The sequence below is a fragment of the Aspergillus ruber genome (assembly GCF_000600275.1).
Source record: "Aspergillus ruber CBS 135680 unplaced genomic scaffold scaffold00018, whole genome shotgun sequence".
In the NCBI taxonomy this organism is placed as follows: domain Eukaryota; kingdom Fungi; phylum Ascomycota; class Eurotiomycetes; order Eurotiales; family Aspergillaceae; genus Aspergillus; species Aspergillus ruber.
This window is the reverse complement of record NW_024467314.1, coordinates 140,314-163,388: the sequence shown is the minus strand read 5'-3', so window position 1 is coordinate 163,388 and position 23,075 is coordinate 140,314. Positions and strand designations below refer to the sequence as shown.

The window sequence follows — 23,075 nt, the reverse complement described above, 5'->3', positions numbered from 1 at the left end:
ATCCCGATTTCCATACACAGCCCGACCGGCCACTTATCCAGCCGACATATTGTGGAAGAACACATTAACTGGTTTCTCTGTCCTTCTGGACCATAGAATTTTTGGTCAGCTGCGCGCTTTCGGAAACCACCGTCCAGTCATTCTCAACGGCAGACTCCGTCCGCTTCAAAACCAGGGTCCCTTCCGTCCAGAACGTCCCGAATGCGAAGCACACCGCGCCACCACCCAGAATAATGAGCTGGTCTGGACTAACAGCATGAGCGGCGTGACCAGTCAAAAGCGGACGCGGTCCGTCAAAGTCCTTCCCAAGCCCTATTTCGAAGATGAAATTGCCATCCCAATCGAATCCTGAATTCACGCGTTTGAGAAGCTCTTTGAAGTCAAGAAGCAGTATCTCTTTGTCCGTAGGCACTATCTGGCGAGGCATGATGCCTCCGGCGACAACGAGTCCCCACAGGGTGCGATTCGCGGTGGCTCCAAAGCGGGTTGTGTATTTGAGCAGAGGCTCGTCTTGCAGGACGTAGGTCAGGTCATAGAAATGCAGTGTATATTTTCCATCTTTCTGTTGATGGAAGGTCCATGTCCATATGTCCTCTATAATAGTGTTGCTTTTTCCAATTCCCCCGAAGAGAACGCCTGTCTCTGAGCGGCCTTCGATGATCCCCTTGTTCATCTGGCTCTCAAGGAATTCCAGGCACCCCCCAAATCGAGCAGGGGGCTTGTTGCCGAGTATTTCGACTGTTTGCCAGCCGTTTCCATTCTCGCTCCACAAAATCCATGAGTCCAATATTTGACCATCGCTGGTTTTTCCTCCGTAGATTAGCACGCCCTCCGAGTTATCTGGTAGAGTCACCTTCACCGCGGAGTGTCTAAAGCGAGGCTCTGGAAGGCTATGAGTCGGTTTCCATTGTCCTCCCTTCCTCAGCCAGCAATCTTGAAAAGCAGCCGCTGGCGAGGCTCTACCTCCCGCCAGCAGACTGTCATCACCGGCTAGAGATGTCGCTGTATGACACATTCGTGCGGGGATAACACTTGGTGGGAAAGGCTGGCTAGATCCGGTAACCGTTTTGGACTTCCCGTACAGACTCGTCGATGTTAGTCGCGCCTGGCGTCCTAGTCCCCCATGATGGCCGAGGGAAAAGTCAGTGTCCGGAACGATTGCGCCATATCTTCGCTGGTCACTTTCTTGTGGACATTGAGAAAGTAGCGTGAAGTCAGGAGACACGCACGGGTAGGTGTCCTCATATTCAGGATCGTGATTCGAGATTGGTTTTCTTGTGGAAGCGTGTAGGAGAAAGTAGTGTGATGCGTAGAGCGCGAGCTCTTCCCATTCGTCAAACGACTCGACCTTGTGTAGCGAGGCCCTGATTGAACTACTCAAGAAGTCATCGTCTGACCATAGGTCCCATAGACTTCTGGCCTGCGCTTGCGTCCAACCGGCATTTTTGAACCGCTGTTCTTGTTCGCGTAGCGAGGGATATTCGTGAATAGAGTGCAATGGCGCTCCAACTTTGTTGAAGTGCTTCATCATCTTCGATGCGAAGGGATGCTCTGGTCCATCGGGGAAGAACTGCTCCAGAATGCAAAATTGGGCGTCTTTGATCTCCTGTTAGCAGTTTTTTTTTGGAATATATTTGAGAAAAGGCATGATGTCCTGACCAGCACTTAGCTTAGAGGCCCAGTTGACGACCGCATTGGCAGAGTCGACATCCATATATGTGAGAGAAACTTCAGCCAGATATAGAACCGAACAGTCAGCAGGAAGCACCTCATTGCGCAATGTCTCGTCCAGCTTCTTGACATTCTTCAGATCGCAGCCTATCGCCAGATAGTGGTCGCTGTGAATTTGAATGGCTTTGTCATCTGGAAAGAACTCTACATTGTCGAGCAGGTCTGAAATCTCGCTGGTCCGTTGAATTGCCGTCTTCTTATTGACCATGAGCTTCTCATAGTCGATATCCACGAACATCGTGTCTCTACACAGGGACTTTTCGGCGCTGAGCATCATAAAGGGAAGCGGATCACTACGAAAGCCCAGCTCTTAGTATACTTTTTCTCCGCTGAAAGCTATCTTGCCTACGACTCACAATCCACATCCAAGGTTCAAGACAAATTTTGGCTTATCTGATGGTTCACGCATGAAGCGGCGCACGGATTCGGCCATGGCGTACATGCGCAACCAATATCCCCGGTTGATGATCGGTGACCGTCGTTGGGGTTTCTTGACGAAGTAGTGAAAGAAATGGGGCTTGGGGTAGTAGAGCATCTCGACGCTTCGTTTTGACACAATGCTGCTATTGTTTGTCTGAATAAGTTATTCCGCAAACTGTTAGCTACATTCTTCGAATTCCTTCCAGAAGAAAAGCACATACCTCCATCACCAAGTCAGCCTCCTTCTCAGCCTTGACGCTGACAGCAGGCACAGCATTTTTCTTATTGGGCGCCATATTCAGTGCCTTCAAAGCCGTGCAGATAGTAAAAGAAATCGCACTCTATACTCCATCAAGTCATTGTGGGCGCAAAAACTCCGCCGAGAATCAAGATGTGGCCCAAGCGTCGCGTCTCGGCTGGCGCGGCTAATAGACGCCAGACGACGGCCGGAAGAACTGCGGTTCAGCGATCCCCCGGACCCTCCGACGACAGACATCTCTCAATATACTCTGATTCAACAACCTATTTGTATGTTTTGATACTGGAGGATTTTGCGTGTTGTTCTTGATCAGATAAAACAGGACATGCGACGCGACGATATTCTTTGACTAAGAAATACGCGACGGGAATATCTCGTTTGAGACCCCTCTATCATTGTCGTCCCCGTCACCTTAGTCGTCACTATCTATCATCCCGGTCCGAGATCGCGGGGAGCTTATAGCTTACAAGCTATTCAGGCACATTGTGGATAGTTCAATAGTGCGACTGAGTACCCTCTTAGCAGGACTATTTTCATCCCTTTTTTACCTTCTTTTCTTTCTTTCTTTCTTTTTTTTTTTTTTTTTTTTCCGTCAACCCTCGCCCATCCATCAAGATGGAAATGAATTTCGTGACTTTCAATCAGGACTACAGCTACCTGGCTGTTGGTAAGAAACCCGACAATCCATGCGCGATAAAGACCATTCCTTGACCTCTCGAAGCAACGTCCAAAGGGTTTCGGATATTCACGACAGACCCCTTCGCTAAGAGCCATGAGACGAAGGAAGGGAACATTGCCATCATTGAGATGCTCTTCTCGACATCTCTAGTGGCTTTGATTCTATCTCCTCGTCGTCTTCAGATCACTAATACAAAGGTTCGTAGGACTCCCCAGGTGGGCATACATAGATTTTCTTGTTATTATGATTAAGAATACGGGAAGCGATTGGATTATCAATCGCACTCGTTTATGAAACATTATGTTAACTCTCTCTCGCTCGTCTCAAAGCGCCAATCCACAATATGCGAATTGACATTCCCGACTACCGTGCTTGCGGTCAAGCTCAATCGGAAACGGCTGGTGATCGTGCTAGAAGACCAGATCTATCTCTACGATATTCAGACTATGAGGCTGTTGAATACCATCGCAACCTCTCCGAACCCCAACGGTAAGAATTCTTTCTTATCCATACGGGAGATATACGGCTTCTAATGAGAGACAGCTATTTGCGCCCTGTCACCCTCCTCGGACAACTGCTACCTCGCATATCCTCTTCCACAGAAAGCACCCCCTTCGTCCTTCCAACCACCAGCTCATGCGCCACCTGGGAGCACACATGTCTCACCAACAAGCGGTGAAATTCTAATCTTCGATACTCTCAAGCTCGAAGCTATCAACGTTGTGGAAGCGCACCGATCTCCGTTAGCATGCATCACACTCAATAGTGACGGGACATTACTTGCGACAGCTTCGGATAAGGGAACAATAATTCGTGTCTTTTCGGTCCCCGATGGTCATAAGCTCTACCAATTCCGACGAGGCTCCATGCCCTCCAGAATCTACAGCATGTCCTTCAATACCACATCCACCTTACTTTGCGTGTCATCGTCGACTGAAACAATTCATATCTTCAAATTGAGTCCTCAAAGTCAGGCTCCAGAAGGCACCCCCTATTCACCGGGAGGTTACGACAGGGCGTCAATCAGTCAAAGCTCTACGCAATCTCCTGAATCTGATGATCTGGGCGACGAACGAAGGTCATCCGATTTTGCTTCTAGGAAACACAATGGGACACTGATTGGAATGTTACGGCGGACGTCACAGAGTGTGGGGAGCTCCGTCGCAGCGAAGGTCGGGGGATATCTCCCGAAAGGCGTTAGTGAAATGTGGGAACCAGCACGCGATTTTGCTTGGATCAAATTACCAAAGCCCAACCAAGGCCCTGGGGCCACAGCTAGTTCCGGTCCGCTGAAGAGCGTGGTCGCCATGAGCAGCAACACGCCTCAGGTGATGGTCGTAACCAGTGATGGCAATTTCTACGTATTCAGCATCGATTTATCGAAAGGGGGGGAGGGAACCCTGACGAAACAGTACTCGTAAGTTGCTCGTATCCCTTAACTATTTACGCCGCTGATTGTATACTCATAGGGTACTCGATTCGAACGACAGACTAGGATATTCTGTGATGGACTACTAGCGCCAGATCGGTTAATTGGCGTAGCGCGTTTTGTTTCTTTTCTATTTCTTATATTATATATACCATTTGCTTTTGATGTTCATCTTTCCTTCCTAAGCGTCGATTTCTTCTTGGCGGTGGCCGTTGTCTATTTTTGAGTTGCTTTCGCTTTATTTAAACTGCATTGGTTTTTTTTTTTTTTTTTTTTTTTTTCATTTCAATTCCTTCAGACTGCATGGCTTTGATATCGAATCTATACCTCACTGGGTGAGAATGAAGCGTTAGTCAATTAGCCCTGATTTGTTATCCATAGCGGAATGAAAATGTTTCCGCGCGAGCGCGATGCGTAACACATCCTTCACCAAAAGTTTCTATTCTATATTTATGTCACCATATCACATACAACTAGAACTGATTTCGACTGGATTTATCCTTCCAACCTTTAGGAACCCAGCGAGGATATTAAAAAATTTCCTGGAAGTCACGTGGCGGGGAGATGCGATAAAATCGCAACGTCTGATCGAATTGATACCAAATCCGACTCTGCGAATCGAAACTTGATACAAATTAAAAATCTTGATTTACAGAATGGAACCTCAAAAAAAGAACCACAATGGTTGCGGAAAAGCTAGAGCAAAACCCGACCAAAAACGCCCCAAAAAATATACACACCCCCTCCAAAAAGGTATCCGCGACTTCGTAACAACACGCATCCCACCATCCGACCTACAAGAATACAATCTCTCAATAGAAACTTTCATGGATGGCCTCCCAAAACGCTACACGGTATACCAGCCCCTCCTGCTCCTCCCCCCAAATGCCCTCACCACGCCACCAGCATGGGGCGCGCTCTACGCAGCTCTGAACGCCTCCCAACGAGCTGCGCTGTTTGAATCGGTAGTGGCCAATTTTCGGACTATGGGCGTTACGCATGTCGCTATGAATGCGCCTATTGCACTGACTCATCCGCAGGGGCAGGAGAATCGGATTAGGAGTCCGGTGGGGTTGGTTCCGTTGTATGGGGATTTTGGGACTGCGCCGTCTGTATCTGCGGATGGAGATGGAGATATGGACAATGCGCATCCATCTGAGAAGGATCTGCAAAGTGCGCTGTGGGTGCATACGGTGCAGAATCAGGGAATTGTGCAGACCTGGGCGCCGCTGTATACGATGTTCTCGAGAGGGAATATCACCGAGAAAGCGAGAGTTCTGGGGCATGCGGGTGTGTTTGAGGGATTGGATGAGGAGTCCTTAGCTGGGGAAGCGGTTGGGGATGTGGGTGTTATCGATATGTATGCGGGGATTGGATATTTTGTATTTTCGTATTTGAAGAAGGGGGTTAAGAGGGTTTGGGGGTGGGAGATTAATGGGTGGTCGATTGAAGGGCTACGTCGGGGTTGTATCGCGAATGGATGGGGGTGCAGGGTTGTCAGGTTGCGGGACGATGGGGGATTGGTGGATCGGCCTATTCCAGAGCTTGTTGACAGCCTTGATGATGATACGAGGGTGGTTATATTCCATGGTGACAATCAATTTGCGGCTGGCATATTGGATGAAATCCGGGGTTTGATGCAACCCCGGGGGAACTGGAATAGCATCAGGCATGTCAACTTGGGCCTACTTCCTTCTTCTCATGGTTCCTGGGACAATGCTACCAAGATGATTGACATGGACAAGGGAGGCTGGATCCATGTCCATGAGAACGTTGATGTTCGGGAGATCGACAAGATGCAGGACGATATTGTCGCTGAGATTAAACGACTACGATCCCAGAACCGCCCTGATCCGAATCCTGTTGAGCACAGTGTTGACTGTCGGCATGTCGAGCGTGTCAAGACCTACGCGCCAGGCGTTATGCACTGCGTTTTTGACGTTCGATTATCTAGGACAAAAGCGACTAATTGAGATCTGCATGAGGACCCTCGGATCTCTTCCCAAATCAAATCACCATAGAACTTCAAAACGACAATGCGTATTAACTGGTCTTCTCTGTAAAGTGAATTCCACACGCTTGAGATCATGCTATTAACAAAGACATATATACATCAACGAGAACAAAAGCAATCTACCCATTAACCTTGTGGCTACTGTCTAAGGAACTTCTGCGGTATGTTCGCCTGTACAATTGGCATCCTCTCAAGCTGCTCCAACCGGTCCGCAGCATCTTCGAGCTGATCATGCTGCCGGAAGTGCTCGATATCCTCCGGGTGCGTGAGTTCTTCCTCCGTCGCGTCGTCTCCGTGGAACTGCTCGAAGTGATGGATTTCATATTCGTATTCAATGTCTCCGTGGTGACCAGGCCCATATCCAAGATCCGGTAACCGCACCCCCGACGAGATCAGACGCATCCAGTCATCACGAGTAATTATGCCTGTCCTCCCAGGGTCGAAGAGAGAGAACACCTCCCGGACGGCTTGTTGCTTTTGTTCCTCGGTCACGCCAGCATTCGATTGATCGTCGAGACCGTATGTTTTGCGCACTTCGTCGGCTGTCCACATGCCGGAGGAGTCGTAATCATGAAGGGTGAAGAAGGAACCGGCGTCGAACGAGTCAATGTGGTGTTCCTCTATTCAGGAGTTAGCACGAGGTTCTGTAGATCCGGGATTTTGGAGATCCCAATCAAGTCTATCCTCACCCTGCATGTGACGAGTCGCCCAGTCTGAAGACGGGCTCTCGTTCGAATGGGACCCATGGGCACTGGCAAGCCCGCTCAAGGCGAGCAGCACAGTAGCAAGACCGAGTGATTGAGCACGCATCTTACCCAACAGCGTTAAATTCCTGCAAATAGAAAAGAAAACGATGCAGCGATGAGGATATAAACGTCTTCAATACCAGGCAGAATAGTATTGCTGTAAACAATTCGAGACAAAATGGTTCCCCTGGCAGATAACGCTTAGTTGGTCCTCTTCGGGGGGTGTTTGCAATGTTTGCAGCGGATCATCCGGTCACTCTCAGAAATTCCTCTCGTCCCGCACATATTGTTCCATGGGCGTCTTCTCCGTTTGTTGACCGGTTTTCTATATTGAAGGGCAATTGATCATTTACTATCATTCTCCAGAATTGCCTGTCTGTTAATTATCATCCCGACTAAAGAAACCCCCGGTCCCGGCCAGAAATGTCGAGATAATGCAAAGGCTTTGGTCTCGCGCAGCTCCGGCGACGACCTGCCGTCAAGTCACCCAACCGAACGCCGCTGTGGTTGGTGTCACCCGAGGGGCAACCGCGGCAAGTAAACGACGACTTCGCTTCGCCAATTCGTTTACCGCATTCTACTCAAGCATCTTCGCTGCCGCCGCTCTCGCCGATGCGCAGGTCAAGGATAAACGTCGGGTGGAATGGGAGGAGAGGATAGCGGCTGTGAAGGAGGAGGTCGATGTGTTGGTTGGCGAGGAGCAACGACTTATATCGGCGCTCGAGTCGCGGAAAGGGCGCCGGGTGGTTGGTGGGACGACAATTCAATCTCGATCATACAGCACGACGGTTCCCCGCTTCAGCATAGATATGGATCATGACCTGGACGAGCATGAGCTGGTTAAGAGAAGCCTTGCGGAATTTGACAATCAGGACGATGCTGCGGTACGACAACACGAAGCCGAAGAGGAACCCGACGAGTTGAGGACCCCGATTTGGCTTGCAGGCCCCTCGATGAAAGAAAAGGCCATCCGTGTTCTAGCATTGAAGCAACTCGCAATTCGACTTATGCTACGTCCGACTCTTGCCCATGACTACGAAGGTCTTCCGATGAAATATGCTGGTGATAACGATGTGCCTCGCATAAAGCCAACACGCCTTCTCACAGAGCTGAACAACCTGAGAAAGAGGATAGATTTCTTGAGGGAGAATGAAAACGTGAATGTCGACGATATCATGCACGCTTTTCGGGCAAATCCGTATCATGTGGTGCGGCAGGATAAATTCAAACTTGACAATGAGATGGAACAAATCACCAACATTTACCTCTCAGGGCGAATATCTCTCCAGGAATACTTGCTCCGAGTAGCGAGCAATCTCTCGCGATCTATCGAACCTGACCGGCCACGGGCATTCAAAATCATGCTTTTGGCTTTCACGCATACTCGACAGAATGACCTGGGGCTTATGGTTCTCCGCACACTGTTTCCGAATCGATTCCGACTTAGCTCGCCATTGATTATCACGATTCTGAATTTCTATCGAAAAACCAAGGACCTCCTCAACTTCGACCTTTTCTTGCAAATGCTTATAGGAGGAGGATACCCGGTGAACTTGGGCAAAATGCCCCACTTCAGACATAAGGTGATAAACGGAATGGACCTGACAATTCCGCCACTGGATAGTTCAAACCCAGTTCTTTACGCCGCTCTGATCTCCGCATGTCTCCGTTTCGACCAGCCTGAAAGAGCTGATGCATATCTCCAGGCCGCGCGATTGACCGGCTACATGGATGATTACCACACGCTATTCGCCTATCTGAAATTCTACGCTATCCGACAAGACTGGTGGAACGGGGTGAATACATTGAAGCGAGCTATTGCCTACATGGGATCGACAAGCGTTCACATTGAGAAATACGCAGAGAGATTGATATTCTTGATGGTGCATTTGTGCGATTCTTGCGAGAAGTCTGCTGTTTCAGAGGCTATCATCAAAGCTGCCGTTGAAAGTGGTTTTGACCCAAGGTTAGGGGAGAGGCAGCAGGATATCGAAGACGAGATCGACCCTCTGTTTGAAAGGTGGATAGGTGCTTCGATGATGTCGGAATCCGGTAACGAGGGTTTACCAATTGGAGAGAAATGCTTCTCGTTTTTACGCATCGCTGGGGATGTTGTTAGCGATCTTGGCGAGTTCCCAGAAGAGCAGAGTCCTGCTCGGTTACGGCGAAAATGGTCAGGGCACTTCTCACAATCTCTCCTGTCGTCTGTTCTTTCTGAAAGACGTCCTCAACATAATAGCCCCGGTGAAGATGGCGTAGCTCCTACAGAAGCAGGGACTACTCCTGAATCAGTTGACGGTACAGGAATCCCTGAGTTGGACAGCCACAATGCCGAAACTTCAGCACCCGGAATCCTCATCCAACAAGGGGAAGAGATCTCACTCCTCCGTCGCGACATCAACCGCCTGGATCAAAGGCTCGATGACGCTATCGAGGCCAATAAATTTCAAACCGAGACCATGACCGCCCACAACGACGTGATAAGCCTCATGAAAGACGAACTTCGCGAGCTGAGAAAGGTCAGCAAGATAACCAAAGAATCCTACCAAGCTCACGAGAAAACCTCCACAAGGCAAGACGAGGAGATTCGGTCCCTGAAGTTTGAAGTTTCAGAGCTTAAAGAGAGCCTCGCTTCTGAACGAGGCGCATTGAACGAGGCATTACGCTCACTCAAGACTGCGTTAAACGAACTACATGAAGTTAAGGGCCAAGTCGCTGGTAATAGCAAGACAGGCCAATCAATACAAGCCGACATTGCGGACTCGACGACCAATATAAGGGACCAAGCGGCGAACTTGAAGGCGAAGGCCGGAGTACTCCCATCGAAACTCGAGTTCAAGCTTGCTAAACAGCAAGCGGCCAGCTTGGACTCTATACCTCACAGCCGGAAGAAGTGAGAATTTGGTTGTTAGAGCATGGAATGATATTTGTTAGAATGAATGATCGATACTCGTCGAGAGATGTTTACCCTATCTTGTCCCGTTTATGCCCACGCTCTTCTTCACTTCCCTTCTTGTTCATCCTTTTGGTCATTTCATTTCATTTCCTTTGCATTTGGATACCTGTATAATTGTATATTATGTTACGGCCGGTTATGTACAGTATTGAATAAAAAGCATTATATAGCCGACAAGAAAGGATGCCGTGTCGGATGGATTCTTACGAGACACCCGGAGTTGAGACGTTTGTTTGAGTTGTATCTTGAGTCGGTTTGGTTCGGACTGATTAAGAAAGTAGATGCAGCTCAATTTTGTTCCAGAATCTGGTCTAAGAGTCCCAAGTATCATGTCAAGTCGTAAGTACATAAATTCATGAGCGAACCAACGACGCCTGCCTGGGGTAATATAAAACAGCCATATATTTTCTAAACTGAGCCGTTAAAAGCTTGGGTAACAATATATCAAGAAAAAAGTCTAATATTATATGCTCCGAGTCGATTATCGTCTCTTGCCGGGGTCAGCGCGCATCTTCTCTTTGCGAGCGAGTCTTTCGGCGGCGCGAAGGAGGGACGAGCGGACGTCGCCCTTGGCGAAGCCGGAGATGTCGTAGTATGTGGGGGCGATGTCCTGGAGGGATTGTTAACATTGAGGGATTCTTCTCGGGTTGAAGTGGAGGAAGGAAACATACCAATAGCCATTCTGGCTTGACGGCAGTGACTGTCCGGATGTAGTTCTTGGTTGTCAGGACAAATTCGTTGTATAAAACCCATTCCGCTTCAATTGCCAGCACAGTGGACGGGTGGAGGAGAACGTTCTGGTTGTCCTTGATTGTGATGTACTGGTTCTTGCCCTGCGTTTCCTTCTTGGCGACCTGCATGAAGAATCCAGCACACAGCGCGCGGCGGATGTTTTCGTAGTAGCGCTTGTCTTCGAATGGTGTGGAGACCATGTCTAGCTCTGAGCGCTCCATGATGCGAAGGAGTTGCATGCGGACATTGTCTGCGGACTGGAGGGATCGGAGGGAGAGGAAGTGGTCGTGACACCATTGCTTGGGGTTCTCCTGAGCTTCGGGGCTTTTGAATGCGTGGTAGACATTGAGGAGAGTGAGGTGGTCGCCGTCGGGATGGGCGAAGAGGTTCTTCATTTCGTCTGCGCGCTTTCGTTGGGATGCGGGTCTGACGAACACCTGGGGAACAGACAAGAGTGCCGTAATGGAAAGGATCTCGTTCGAGCAGTAGAATTCTGGCGAGCTGATCAACATGACAGCGAGGGCAGGGTCGAGAGGGAACTCTGATGCGAGACGACCAAGCTGAGTCAAGTTGCCCTCGTCGTCGAGACAGGCCAGGTAGTTGAGTTCCTCTAGGGCTCTCATCAGAGTCTCAGGAGCAGGAGGATCCATCAAGTCGAAATGAACCAAGTCGTCGATGCCAAGCTTCTTCAATTCCAGGACCGTCGACGAAAGGTTGGAACGGAGAAGTTCAGGATATGTTTGATCAATCAATTCCTTCTTGAAAGCCGCCTCAGTGTAAAGACGGAAGCACTTTCCGGGGCGTGTACGACCGGCACGACCAGCTCTCTGTTGCGCAGAGGCTTTAGAGATGGGGGAAACGAGGAGAGACTCGACACGGATACGAGGGTTATAGATCTTCTGCTTAGAGAAACCGGGGTCCACGACATACACGATACCGTCAATGGTAAGCGAAGTTTCAGCAATGTTGGTCGAAATGATGCACTTTCTACCGGGGCGGCCACCTGGGCCTCGTGCAGCAGGTGCTGGCTCGAAAATACGTTGCTGCATGTGTGGAGGAAGACTACCGTACAGCGGGTAGCACTTCAAGGGAGCAGCGTCGGCTTCTCGCATCATCTCATCTGCTTCCAGGGAAATCTTGCGCACGGAATCCTCAATCTCTTCCTCACCTGTCAGGAACAATAGGATATCGCCTTCATCCTCGCTGGCGTGGATCTGCAGAACCGTGCGAATTGCAGCCTCAACATAGTCCTGCTCCGGCTCGGGGGTGTAGAAGATCTCGACTGGGTGGGTTCGTCCGGGAACAGCGAGCAGGGGCGCGTCCATGAAGTACCGCTGGAACTTTTGTGCATCCAGTGTAGCAGACATGATAATAATCTTCAGATCAGGACGACGCACGACAACCTCTTTCAACAGACCCATCAACACATCGGTGGCCATAGTTCTTTCGTGAGCTTCGTCCAGAATAATCGTGCTGTACCTCGAAAGTGTGTTGTCGTTCATCGCTTCCCTCAGAAGCATACCATCCGTCATGTACTTGAGGATTGTCCGGGGACTCGTCATGTCTTCGAAACGGATACTGTAACCAACTTCCTCTCCCAACTTGCAATCCATCTCCGCAGCTACACGTTGAGCGACGGACATAGCCGCCACACGTCGCGGCTGAGTACAGGCAACCTGCTTGCCTTGAGTCTGTGGAAGGTCATCGAACAGGACGAATTGGGGGATCTGTGTTGTCTTTCCGGAACCGGTTTCACCGACGAAGACTAGAATCTGGGACTGCTGGTAGAGCTGGAGGAACTCATCTCTTAATCAGACGTTAGCAGCTAAATCTATCTTGCGCGATCTTACCAAGTAACTTACCTTTGAGCATGGACTGGAAGATCGCGACGAGTCTGCAGGATCGAGACATATTTATTTGAGAACGGCTGTCCGTTGAACGGGTTGACCTCGCTATCCTCAACGTCCTTCGCCAGCTTCGCCGTCGTCTGATGTCTCTTCAATTTGCCATAGGCCGGGTTCTTCTCTGCCATACCATCGTCCCATCCATTACCGTTCGAGTCCTCATCAGCGTACATGTGAGCCAGGTACGGATTGTCCTTGGGATCCGTCTCGGTCTTGTCCATTTTTTGACGCTTAGATCGCGAACCGTCCTCAGTCTTTGGACGACGATCGACCATGATGATGTGATAAAAGACGAGAAAAACAAACCAAGCGTTTTTTGAACGAGTTGCGTTTGCGCCGAAGAAGAAGAAAAATCAATGGAAAAAAAGTTCGGAAAGATCGCTGTGGCTGAAAGTGGCTAATGGCATCACCAAGATAGGCAAGTATCCCGCATAGCCACAGTTTCCTATCGGGGACTGGCCACCGCCCGCGGTATTCTGCCGGGTTCCCCACGAAAGGTAAGGGAATTGCAAAGGGAGGTGCAGACCAAGTCTCGAGGGAGCCAATCGTCCTCCCTTTCACCCTCTTTTCCGGTCCAGGATTGCTCCAGGGAGCGCTTGGAATAGGGTATCTTGACTCTATTTCCTATGAATCGGTGCTTTTGTCGGCTCTGAGAACTGGCATTCTTCGATTGTCCACAAACGGCAGCCAACAGTCTTTTCCTGGCAGAAGTGGCAGAAGAGATATTTTCGCCAGGATGGATTCATTTAGCATGGAGGACGCGGTCCCCAGCTTCTGCGTTGGTCATCATGAGTCCAATCGTTCGTATGCTGTCACGCCTGATGTGGTGCGCAAGGCCCACGAGAGTAATGTACGATTGTTCCCTGCCGCTTCTCCATATGGCGATATCAATTGAGCCCAATTTGACCATGACTGTGAACAGTATGACATGCTTACCACGCCTATCACCACCTCCCATTTTCATTCCCGCGTCCTAACCCTCCTCTCGTCTCATCTATCCGGCATGCAACTTGCGACGACTGATAGACATGGCACCATGGGAACAACTCGGAATACTAGGCCATTGGTAATTCCGCCGCTTGGCCCGGCTGATACGCATTTGACCCCAAATGACGCTATGAGCCAAGTGGTAGGGGTCACTAGTTCTTGGATTGATCTGTGCTCCCCGGACCCGTTGATTGCGGACATCTCCCGTCAGGTTCTCATGCTGGAGATTGCGTATGCAGCATTCTGTGGTATTGGCTACCTGCTGGTTCCAGGACCAAAGCTACACCATGGGAGCATGCAGGCCGAAGGAACGGTTTACTATGCTAGGACTATCCAGGACGCATTGAATCTCGGTCCTTATATCCAGTTCCATATCTGGTTGAGAACTATCGATAACCCGGAAAATGAGGTGGACCAAATGGGTGATCTTGCTCCTCTTGCCCGCGGGGAGTTCCTTGAGCCAGAAGAAGATGCAACGCCGAGGGTGGACTCTTTCGGTACCTGGGAGGCATGGGATTTAATCCGGAGAACCTGTAAATATCATGCACGACTACTCGTAGGTAAGAATGGATGCTCTCCCTCTTCTCATGCCATGTGCTCTGTGTCTTTTTTCAATCACTTGGAGTCTCGGACTAAGTTAACGTTCGATAGCTCTCTCCATTCCAAAACATCTCCCGCCTGTGTCCGTCCAGTCCCGGTGGCATTCTGAGCCTGTGCACCTTCTTACTTTTGACACCAACTGCTTTATCAGGAACCAGAAAGGATACCCGGTTTTGTCCAAAGCGCATCAGTCTTTGATAACCCGGTTTATGCGCCTGCGTAGTGCCCCGTGGATTTTGCTTTGTGATGTCGGTCCTATTCCTGGCATCGAGATGAACGACAACACTAACCAGTCCAACCTATCTGGGTCTGAATTCCCCAGTCTTGGACAGGCTTCTATCGCGAGCAAGAAACATCATGATCTGACTCCACACTTATCTTACATGAGGAACCTTCAGCAGAAACAACCTGCTCGTAGCGCCATCGAAAGATTTGGTACTGGATACCAAGACTATCTGCAAGCTCCACTGCAGCCGCTGACGGTTAATCTGGAGAGCATTACATATGAAGTCTTTGAAAAGGATCCTATCAAGTACGACTGGTATGAGCGTGCTATTGCAAAGGCCTTGAGTGATTGGGCAGACCAAAAGAAACCTACATCCAACCCTGATGGTCGGGTGGTTGTCGCTGTTGTTGGTGCTGGTAGAGGACCTCTGGTAACCAGGGCTCTTCGTGCCAGTGCCCAAACGGGTGTCGACATCGATATGTGGGCCGTGGAGAAGAATCCCAATGCCTTTGTTCTCCTACAGCGTCACAACGAAACTACATGGGGTGGCAAGGTGACCCTTGTACAGTCAGACATGCGAGCCTGGAAGGGGCCTCAAGTGTTGAAGAAAGTCACTACTGGACCACCTGCACCAGTTGGGCAGTCACTTGGTATTGAGGGCTCATCTCTCCTTACCGGAGAGCAAGCCACTGTACCACCAGTCACTCCACCGATTCCGGAATATACCAATACTCATGTCGACATTGTGATCTCCGAGCTTTTGGGTTCCTTCGGCGACAATGAGCTGTCCCCTGAGTGTTTGGATGGCATTACTCCTCTAATCAATCCTGTGCATGGAATATCCATCCCGGAGTCCTACACAGCACATTTATCGCCAATCTCCGCCCCAAAACTTCATGCCGATGTCATGAATGGGTCCGCCACCAACCCGGCCGCCCCTGAAACGCCATACGTTGTCATGCTGCATGCGGTCGACTTCTTGTCTACAAACCACCCACCAGCTACCAGCGTCTTGAATAACAACAGTGGCAGCATCCACAATCACCTCCGCTCTTCGATTTCCACACTTCCTGGTCCGGAGTTCGCAACTCCATTCGTCCAGACAGCATGGTCATTTTCGCACCCGAACCGTCACATTCCTCCTCAGTCATCCTCGTCATCCACCCTCTCAAATGCGCATAACGTCCGTCGGACCCGATTAGCTTTTCCCGCTCAGAATCGCGGGGTTTGTCATGGTATCGCCGGATACTTCGAGACTGTGCTTTATCGCGACGTTGAGCTCTCGACGAATCCTGTGACGATGGACAGCAAGAGTGCTAACATGATTAGCTGGTTCCCAATCTACTTCCCTTTGAAGGTGAGTCTTTTTATTTTTGTTGCCCCTCTCCTATCCACTACAGCAATCTCGTTGGCTGGTATCATTGGCCATTGATAGAGGATTGGCTAACGGTTTTTATTTATATTAGACACCTCTTGGAGTGCCCGAAGATGGCGAAATCGTTGTGACAATGTATCGGCAAACTGATGACCGCAAGGTATGGTATGAGTGGATAGTTGAGGTGTTTGCCCTCGAACGCACGGCCGAAACTGGGACGAGCGGGGTTATGAGCCCTGTGATGAGCGGTGCTAGGACGGACTCGCCAGGCGCTGATAGCGCTAGCGCTACGAGCAAGGACAAGCAGCAACAGCAGCAACGTGAGCGACGTGCTCGGCGGATTAAGGTGGGTATGAGCGATTTACATTCGAGTATCAAGGAGGGATGTCTTATGTGAAATGGATATCTGGACCCGGCCTGTAGCTATCGTATCACTACTTGGAAACATAAAAGCAACAACACTATTGACTCTTGACGTCTATTATCGTCACTATGAACAATTCTGCAGTACCCCAACTATCCTGTACCATGCTCTACTAGAGGAACACCGCTTGATAAAATGAGGTCATGGTCCACGAGATCGCTCCACTATCGGCATCTCGTATCGGTTCTTTCACACCGATCCTAACTCCTTCCCAGATCGGTTCGATTCCTCGACATATCACGTTTTGACGATGTGAAAAATCCAGAAATCGTGCATTGAAAGACGGAGCTGCTGCCGTTTCAGAAGAAGATATGCAGTCCGGACCATTTCCGTGATGTGACGAGATCGGACATGCATGTAGGTGATGAGTGGGCCGATATATGAGGCTGGGATATTACTATCATTCGTGGAGTTCTAACCGCTGAAGATTCCGATTTAACTTATGGTAGGTGGAGGCCGTTAAAACCGTTAGACCTTATGTATTGTGAATATCCATGCTGACTGTATTGGTTTGCTGCGCTATAGCACGCTTATTATTGCATCGTGCGGCCGCTGCCAGGATGGCACATCTGTAGCCAATCATGTGTCGGGTTTGGAAATTCGTATAGAACGGAGATGCGCGATAATGGAATAACTTGACATTGTAACGATGCGGTATGCGATGGACATCATTGAGCTGGTAGACATGGAGGGCACGAGGTCAGTGGTATTTCTAGTCGCCTGTGCCCGGGCACAATCAGCTTGTTCCCCAATCAGTATCCAGCAATTTTTTCGTTGTCGAGCTGCATCTCTAACAATGACAGCGGTTGCAGAAACTTTCATTAGTATCGCTTGGGGCGTTCTGTCTATAACTTCTTCTTTATACCTCCTGTCCTACTTCAACTCCCCACTAAAAGACTTCCCGGGACCGATCCCTGCTGGTCTCACAAACCTGTGGCGCTTCCTGGATGTCTTCCATGGCCGGCCTGACAAGACACAGCTGGAGCTGCATAGGAAATATGGCAGTGCTGTGCGGATTGGTCCAAATGTCATCAGTTTGTCGGATCCCGGTCTGATCAGTAAGGTGTATACGACGAAGGGGGCGTGGAGGAAGGTTAGTACAGCTCTATCCCTTCAAGTATATTGACTGACACGATGTCCATGACAGAGTGATTTCTATACTGTCAATGACGCCCGTGTTCACGGAATGCGAGTGCCCAACGTCTTCTCCAGCACGGACGAGAAATGGCACTCGATGGTCCTACGCCCGATTCGTCAGGCGTATTCGATGACGCAAGTCCTCGATATGGAGCCTCAAATAGAAGTAACTATTGATCTTCTATGTCAGAAGTTAGACGAGAGGTTTGTGAAACCAGGGATTGCATGCAACATGGCGGACTATTTGCTCTACGGTTTGTCCCGTGAAAATTATATCGTTGGCGGTTGCTGACAACTCCAGCTGCATGGGATGCTATGGGCCAAGCAACCTTCTCAGGAACTCTTGGAATGCTTGAAAAAGGATACGATCCTACCAAAATCATCCAGACTGCGAAGAATACCATCGACTATTTCGCCTGCGTAAGTCAGGTTGCTCAACCTCATCCGAGGCACTAAGCTGATAACGCGACAGTTCAGCCAAATGCCGAATGTCGACAATGTTCTAGGCAAGAACAAAATAGTCGAGGCCATCTCCCCTTCTGGCCTCGGCTGGGCAGTAAAGTATATCCAGGATATGTACATAGAACGGAAGAAGGAGTCGCAAGCAACAGCAAGACCAGTTGACTTCATGGACCGCGTCCTCCAAGCACAAAAGAAGTCCCCAGAGATTGTCGACAATGGAATGGCAACCATCTACCTTCTATCCAATGTGCTAGCAGGGAGCGACACTACAGCAACAGCTATGTGCTCTGCTATCTACTACATCCTAAAGCACCCCTCCGTGCATAGCAAGCTACGCGAGGAGCTGGACTCTGCCAATCTACCCTTCCCCGTGAAATGGAAAGACCTTCAGCACCTCACTTACTTCACAGCCGTCATGCGTGAAGCAAAGCGTATCCATCCTGGAGTAGGGATGCTCATGGAGCGTGTCGTCCCAGCAGGCGGCTTGTGTCTCCCAGATGGCCGTTTCGTACCTGAGGGTACCATCGTGGGTATGAACCCATGGGTGATCAATCGAGATGCGGACACATTTGGGCCGGACGCGGACCATTTTATTCCTGAGCGATGGTTGCAGTTGTCGGGCGAAACGGGCGAGGAGCATCAGGTACGAGTTGCGAGGATGCAGCGCGCTTTCTTGACTTTTGGGGCTGGTTCGAGGAGTTGTATTGGGAGGAATTTCAGTGAGATGGAGAGCGATAAGATTGTGGCTACGCTCTTTGCAAAATACGAGGTACGTTAATATCTGTTCCTGTGTCGTGGAGGACTAGAGAGGATAAGACGTGCTGACAGTGATTAGATGGAGTTGGCTTATCCGAAGGATACTTGGAATGTTACCAGTCTGTGGTTTGTTCGGCAGGATAATATTGTTGTTAACTTGAAGGGTAGGGTATAGGTGATGATGGGACTGTAAATACATGCTTTGCTTTCAATTGATACCTTCATGCATATATTTATTACTGAACAGTTAATCCATATACACATGTATGTCAGATCATGTCGCAACATCTAGCATGGCAAAGAGCTGTCTGTACGGCAGCTAGTCATGACTTAATGACTTTGGATTTGAGCTGTAGTAGGTGAGATATTCTCTACTGGGTTTTATTTCACCCCATTTATATTTCTACTTTTCCGATGTGGCTGGTCTCAAGAAGGGAAGGAGGTAGGAGGTAGGGTCTGAACGGTGCCTGCCGGTCGTGTTTACCTTCCCGTCTCTCTTGCTTTATTTCTTACCCCCTCCTATTTCTCTCCACTCCTCTTCTTCTCCCTTCTGTCTTCCAACCATATTATGTCTTGCGTCCATCTTTCTTACAACTTGCTTTTCACTTTGCTATTTCGCCTTCTGTTCTACTTTTACTATGAATACTTTGTCTATGCTCAAACTCCCTTGCATGAAGAGGGTCAAATTCGACTCCTGCTTGACGACCGAAGATGGAGCAGGCGGTAAGCACACCCACTTCTCTACACGACTGCTTGCTGACAAACTATTCCCAGACATCGAACCTGTTGAAGCGGGCACAGAGTTAGAAAGCACTGCCGAACACAACGCTGCGTCTTGCAAACCAGTTGGACTATTCGAAGACGAGCTGTTCCAGTTTCACAGAGAGCTTGAGCTGTTTCCAGACAGCTGGCCCGATTGTAAGAACGTGAGGGATCTTTCACTTATCGCTGGGTTGGATGAGCATCAGGAGGAATGCCTTGAGAATCTAATCTCAGGAACCACCAGCTCGCCGCTCCGGGAGCAGATGACAGAGGTGGCTACTTTATATGTCAGGTCAATCCATGCTGAGGTACCAGATTGGCCAGATTAGAGCATGATCCCTCGCATCCGCCCTAAGGAAGACGATGATGATGCGGGGTTTCTGATCGCCCTTTTGGTCCACTGTTTCCATGTCGTCAAGTCTCGACAGGGCCAAGTGGGGGAATATATTGCAGACATCATTGTCGATGCTTTTTACGAGTACGAGCCTTTCATGCTGCCGCCATGAGTACGGGCCACCATTGGGGATGTCGCTGAAGGCTCGTTCCATCGGATAAAAGACACATTCTTGTGCCGCAAACCTCACAAGACACCTGAGAGCATGATGTGGACAAGGTTGACACCTCGAAACGTGGGGGAAATCTGGAGGATTATCTGAATGAAGGCACCTGGGAATGACATATATATAGGGGCGACACACGCACACACGCACCTGCGGAGGACCTGGATATTGGATACATAGATAACCGGTGGAGGATCATGTTCTGGGGAAGTCAGTTTTTATAGTCCCAGTCGAGGTTTTTACTCTGCACTACACAAAGAATGTCTCCCTTGATCCTATGCCCAAATGAGCGGATGACTTGAAATTCTATCAATCAATACATCTGACAACCTGGAAAATCTTTATCAAAATTTAATCCGTAGCGCGAGCTTCTGTAGAACTTTTAATTTCAATACTTACTTCGTAGACCCTAGTATACATGGTAATATATATAAGCAGAAGCAGTGTTGAGCATGCTGAGCACATGATGACGACTATACCGTAAGAGATTGATTTTTCTTTGTCTATCGGAGCCCAAAAAGGAAATATAGGGCCGAATGTTTATTGCACTTCACTCATATATTAAATCTCTCCACCTTAAATGAGTTACTCTCGACCCTGTTTTGACAATAGTCGAACCTGAAGCCCCTGTCAAACACGAACTTAGTCTTCCCCTCTCGTCAGCAGGCGACGAAGACCAACATCACGACGCCACCGACGAAGAAAGCTCCTCAGGATGACACAAATACTGGCAATTCTGGAAAAGGCATACTCTTCTAACTCGGTTAAAATCGAATAACCTCGAAACTAGTGGCGTGATTGCAAGAATGTAGCACAGTTCGCAGGACTCGCTCACATGAATGAATGTCGGTCAATTCATTTTGAATATATGTGCAGGCGTTTAACAGATAGATTCACTGATTTTATACTATTTTCTTGAGGCGCGTCAAACTACGCGAGACTGGGCCTTATCTGATACCTCTGACTTGAGACTTAACAAAATCTGGGACAATGAGGGCTTGCTTGCTGTTTATGCCAAATGTTTTCAGATCGCCAATGAACCAGAGGGCGTTTATAGTCCTGTGTTCAACTATACTATCAGAAGTGAAACTGTTCAGCCATCAGAGCCAATTTGGCTGCTGTATCCTCCAGCGCGATGGCCAGTAGCCCGCACTTTCGACGAGACGCGGCGAAAGCATTACATCACAGCATAACCACAAGAGCTATACACATAGCGAAAGTTGGCTAGATAGTAGCTCTTGAGCGATATTATGACGCGCCGTCCCTCTGAATCTGCAAGTATTCTTCTCACAGGGAATCACTTGAACTTCCCCCCGACAGGGTCTCCTCTACTAGGAAAAGAGCCTATTGACGAGGAGCGTCTTCCTGGTTACAATTCCAAGGAATTTAACCCTGTCAAGCCTGGAGCGGTACTAGCCAAGGTTATCAGATTCTTATCTCTGTTGTAAATATTTCGGACCGCGGGGGAATATAAAGAGTATACCACAGTTCGTTGATTTCAGAAACGCCACAAGGCTCAACTCCGAGGATGCTGATGAAATCTACTCTATAGAGCTAGGCCGTTATCATGTGCCAAAAGTTATCCTCGGCTGTGACTGGAAGATGAGTGCAGATATATGGAACCTGGGTGTCCTTGTGCGTTCTATGTTTCCCCGTTCATGACTTCGTTGCTAACAGTACACCGGCTTTAGGATTTCATCCAGGGCAATGAGTCGCTCTAAAACACTTATAATGCCAAAGCTCGCACCGTAGAGATGATAGTCCTACTTGGACTACCGCCACAGAGCTGGTTGTGAGATCAAAGCGATGTTGAGTCAAAGGTGGCATGATCCTATCTCAATCGAGAATGGTAGTATCTGCAAGACCTCCGAGCAGTATTTCGGTGGTCCATCTTTCGACCAAAATGGTATCAGAAGCACTTTGTATAGAACAGAGCCACGAGTTTGCTGATGTTGTTTCAGGCATATCCATATATGATAATCTGACCCCGAATCACAGCTTTACGTATGTGCTCCCGGCCGTAGAAGACAAGGAGAAGGAGTATTTTCTGTCCTTCGTGAAAATGGTGCTTGCTTCGCTACCAAAGGAAAGGAGAACGACACGGGAGCTTCTAGGGCATTGTAACGGCTCAGTTCAGCGCCTACATCAGCAAACATCATCAACACGGCAAACAATATCATGGAAGCAATCAAGACAAACAAGCTACTTAGCGAGACGATACACAGCCATATAGGACTTCTTCGTGTAAATAGACTTGCCTCTTCTTCTCTTTTCTTCTCCAGATTCGATATTCTAGTCGATGGCTACACTAGTTTAGATAGGAATATCATTTCATTAGTATCTACTGTTCCGAGCTCGTGACAAGCATCCGCTTATTGGCATAAAAATAGGGGTCTCAGTTGTGCTTACGGACATGCGTCTATTACAAGAGAGTCTGAGAGAGTTGTATGAAGTCGCAAGTCTACACCCTTAAGCTTAAGTGGTAATATCACTTGCTGTACTTGTATGATCCGGAGAATACCTGTGTCCATGAATATTACCCACGAACCATACGCATGTCACAACCTGGCTTCCCTCGTATCGTATCTAGGGTTCTAGTTAGTTGTATTTCGAGACAGGACACTTACCCTAAGTGTCTTCCAAGCACTCATATGCTCAATGACCATCCAGGTCCTCTGTATATCACGTCGAAGGTATCTCGCCCCCTCCAGGCTCTGTAAGGTAGTCAACAGGTAGAATCGGTAAAGGTGTCGGAATATAGAGGTTCCTTACCGAACAATACCAACTGATGCCTGATTGATGCCTTGCTGATATCATATGGCGCAAAGCAGCGTATTTACTCTGCTATTACTGCTTTTGAAACCGCACAATCGCTTAGTATACTCTATAAGGTATTTACGGTCGTATATAGGATCC

The 23,075-nt window shown here is 49.0% G+C and overlaps 9 protein-coding genes across 9 annotated transcripts; 5 read left to right on the top strand and 4 right to left on the bottom strand.

The window, feature by feature from the left end:
* Positions 1 to 64: 64 nt before the first annotated feature.
* On the bottom strand, positions 65 to 2,447 carry EURHEDRAFT_458682 (tRNA methyltransferase PPM2; the record flags this gene model as incomplete). Its single annotated transcript, XM_040784525.1, has 4 exons — positions 65 to 1,596; positions 1,660 to 2,024; positions 2,088 to 2,305; positions 2,373 to 2,447. 4 exons carry the CDS (start codon positions 2,445 to 2,447, stop codon positions 65 to 67), a joined length of 2,190 nt encoding a protein of 729 aa, XP_040637697.1.
* A 554-nt stretch (positions 2,448 to 3,001) lies between these two features.
* EURHEDRAFT_413605 (phosphoinositide binding protein ATG18) lies at positions 3,002 to 4,770 on the top strand. Its single transcript, XM_040782208.1, has 5 exons — positions 3,002 to 3,077; positions 3,132 to 3,286; positions 3,419 to 3,578; positions 3,633 to 4,506; positions 4,559 to 4,770. The coding sequence occupies exons 1-5, from the start codon at positions 3,026 to 3,028 to the stop codon at positions 4,605 to 4,607; spliced, it is 1,290 nt and encodes a 429-aa protein (XP_040637696.1). The 5' UTR covers positions 3,002 to 3,025; the 3' UTR covers positions 4,608 to 4,770.
* A 38-nt stretch (positions 4,771 to 4,808) lies between these two features.
* EURHEDRAFT_104047 (tRNA(Phe) (4-demethylwyosine(37)-C(7)) aminocarboxypropyltransferase) lies at positions 4,809 to 6,627 on the top strand. The gene is made up of 2 exons (XM_040777668.1): positions 4,809 to 4,866; positions 5,033 to 6,627. Exon 2 carries the CDS (start codon positions 5,175 to 5,177, stop codon positions 6,489 to 6,491), a length of 1,317 nt encoding a protein of 438 aa, XP_040637695.1. The 5' UTR covers positions 4,809 to 4,866; positions 5,033 to 5,174; the 3' UTR covers positions 6,492 to 6,627.
* Positions 6,628 to 6,670: 43 nt separating this feature from the next.
* Positions 6,671 to 7,342, bottom strand: EURHEDRAFT_516275 (nucleobindin SSP120; the record flags this gene model as incomplete). Its single annotated transcript, XM_040786462.1, has 2 exons — positions 6,671 to 7,152; positions 7,222 to 7,342. The coding sequence occupies 2 exons, from the start codon at positions 7,340 to 7,342 to the stop codon at positions 6,671 to 6,673; spliced, it is 603 nt and encodes a 200-aa protein (XP_040637694.1).
* Positions 7,343 to 7,712: 370 nt separating this feature from the next.
* EURHEDRAFT_458882 (uncharacterized protein) lies at positions 7,713 to 10,175 on the top strand (the record flags this gene model as incomplete). Its single annotated transcript, XM_040784540.1, has 2 exons — positions 7,713 to 9,569; positions 9,789 to 10,175. 2 exons carry the CDS (start codon positions 7,713 to 7,715, stop codon positions 10,173 to 10,175), a joined length of 2,244 nt encoding a protein of 747 aa, XP_040637693.1.
* A 540-nt stretch (positions 10,176 to 10,715) lies between these two features.
* Positions 10,716 to 13,145, bottom strand: EURHEDRAFT_516274 (DEAH-box ATP-dependent RNA helicase PRP43; the record flags this gene model as incomplete). The annotated part of the gene is made up of 3 exons (XM_040786461.1): positions 10,716 to 10,844; positions 10,906 to 12,772; positions 12,829 to 13,145. 3 exons carry the CDS (start codon positions 13,143 to 13,145, stop codon positions 10,716 to 10,718), a joined length of 2,313 nt encoding a protein of 770 aa, XP_040637692.1.
* A 461-nt stretch (positions 13,146 to 13,606) lies between these two features.
* On the top strand, positions 13,607 to 16,455 carry EURHEDRAFT_458534 (protein arginine N-methyltransferase; the record flags this gene model as incomplete). The annotated part of the gene is made up of 4 exons (XM_040784513.1): positions 13,607 to 13,720; positions 13,793 to 14,417; positions 14,509 to 16,040; positions 16,150 to 16,455. The coding sequence occupies 4 exons, from the start codon at positions 13,607 to 13,609 to the stop codon at positions 16,453 to 16,455; spliced, it is 2,577 nt and encodes an 858-aa protein (XP_040637691.1).
* An 823-nt stretch (positions 16,456 to 17,278) lies between these two features.
* EURHEDRAFT_458700 (cytochrome P450) lies at positions 17,279 to 19,012 on the top strand (the record flags this gene model as incomplete). The annotated part of the gene is made up of 5 exons (XM_040784527.1): positions 17,279 to 17,575; positions 17,630 to 17,873; positions 17,921 to 18,039; positions 18,092 to 18,850; positions 18,917 to 19,012. The coding sequence occupies 5 exons, from the start codon at positions 17,279 to 17,281 to the stop codon at positions 19,010 to 19,012; spliced, it is 1,515 nt and encodes a 504-aa protein (XP_040637690.1).
* A 2,890-nt stretch (positions 19,013 to 21,902) lies between these two features.
* EURHEDRAFT_103850 (uncharacterized protein) lies at positions 21,903 to 22,606 on the bottom strand. The gene is made up of 2 exons (XM_040777667.1): positions 22,569 to 22,606; positions 21,903 to 22,462 (listed from the first exon to the last, which is right to left on the bottom strand). Exons 1-2 carry the CDS (start codon positions 22,572 to 22,574, stop codon positions 22,160 to 22,162), a joined length of 309 nt encoding a protein of 102 aa, XP_040637689.1. The 5' UTR covers positions 22,575 to 22,606; the 3' UTR covers positions 21,903 to 22,159.
* Positions 22,607 to 23,075: the final 469 nt, after the last annotated feature.

Coding starts and splice junctions, on each gene's coding strand:
- EURHEDRAFT_413605 (XM_040782208.1), top strand. CDS start 3,026: ATGGAAATGAATTTCGTGACTTTCAATCAGGACTACAGCTACCTGGCT. Junction 3,579..3,632: donor AACCTCTCCGAACCCCAACG/GTAAGAATTCTT, acceptor AATGAGAGACAG/CTATTTGCGCCCTGTCACCC. Junction 4,507..4,558: donor ACCCTGACGAAACAGTACTC/GTAAGTTGCTCG, acceptor GTATACTCATAG/GGTACTCGATTCGAACGACA.
- EURHEDRAFT_104047 (XM_040777668.1), top strand. CDS start 5,175: ATGGAACCTCAAAAAAAGAACCACAATGGTTGCGGAAAAGCTAGAGCA.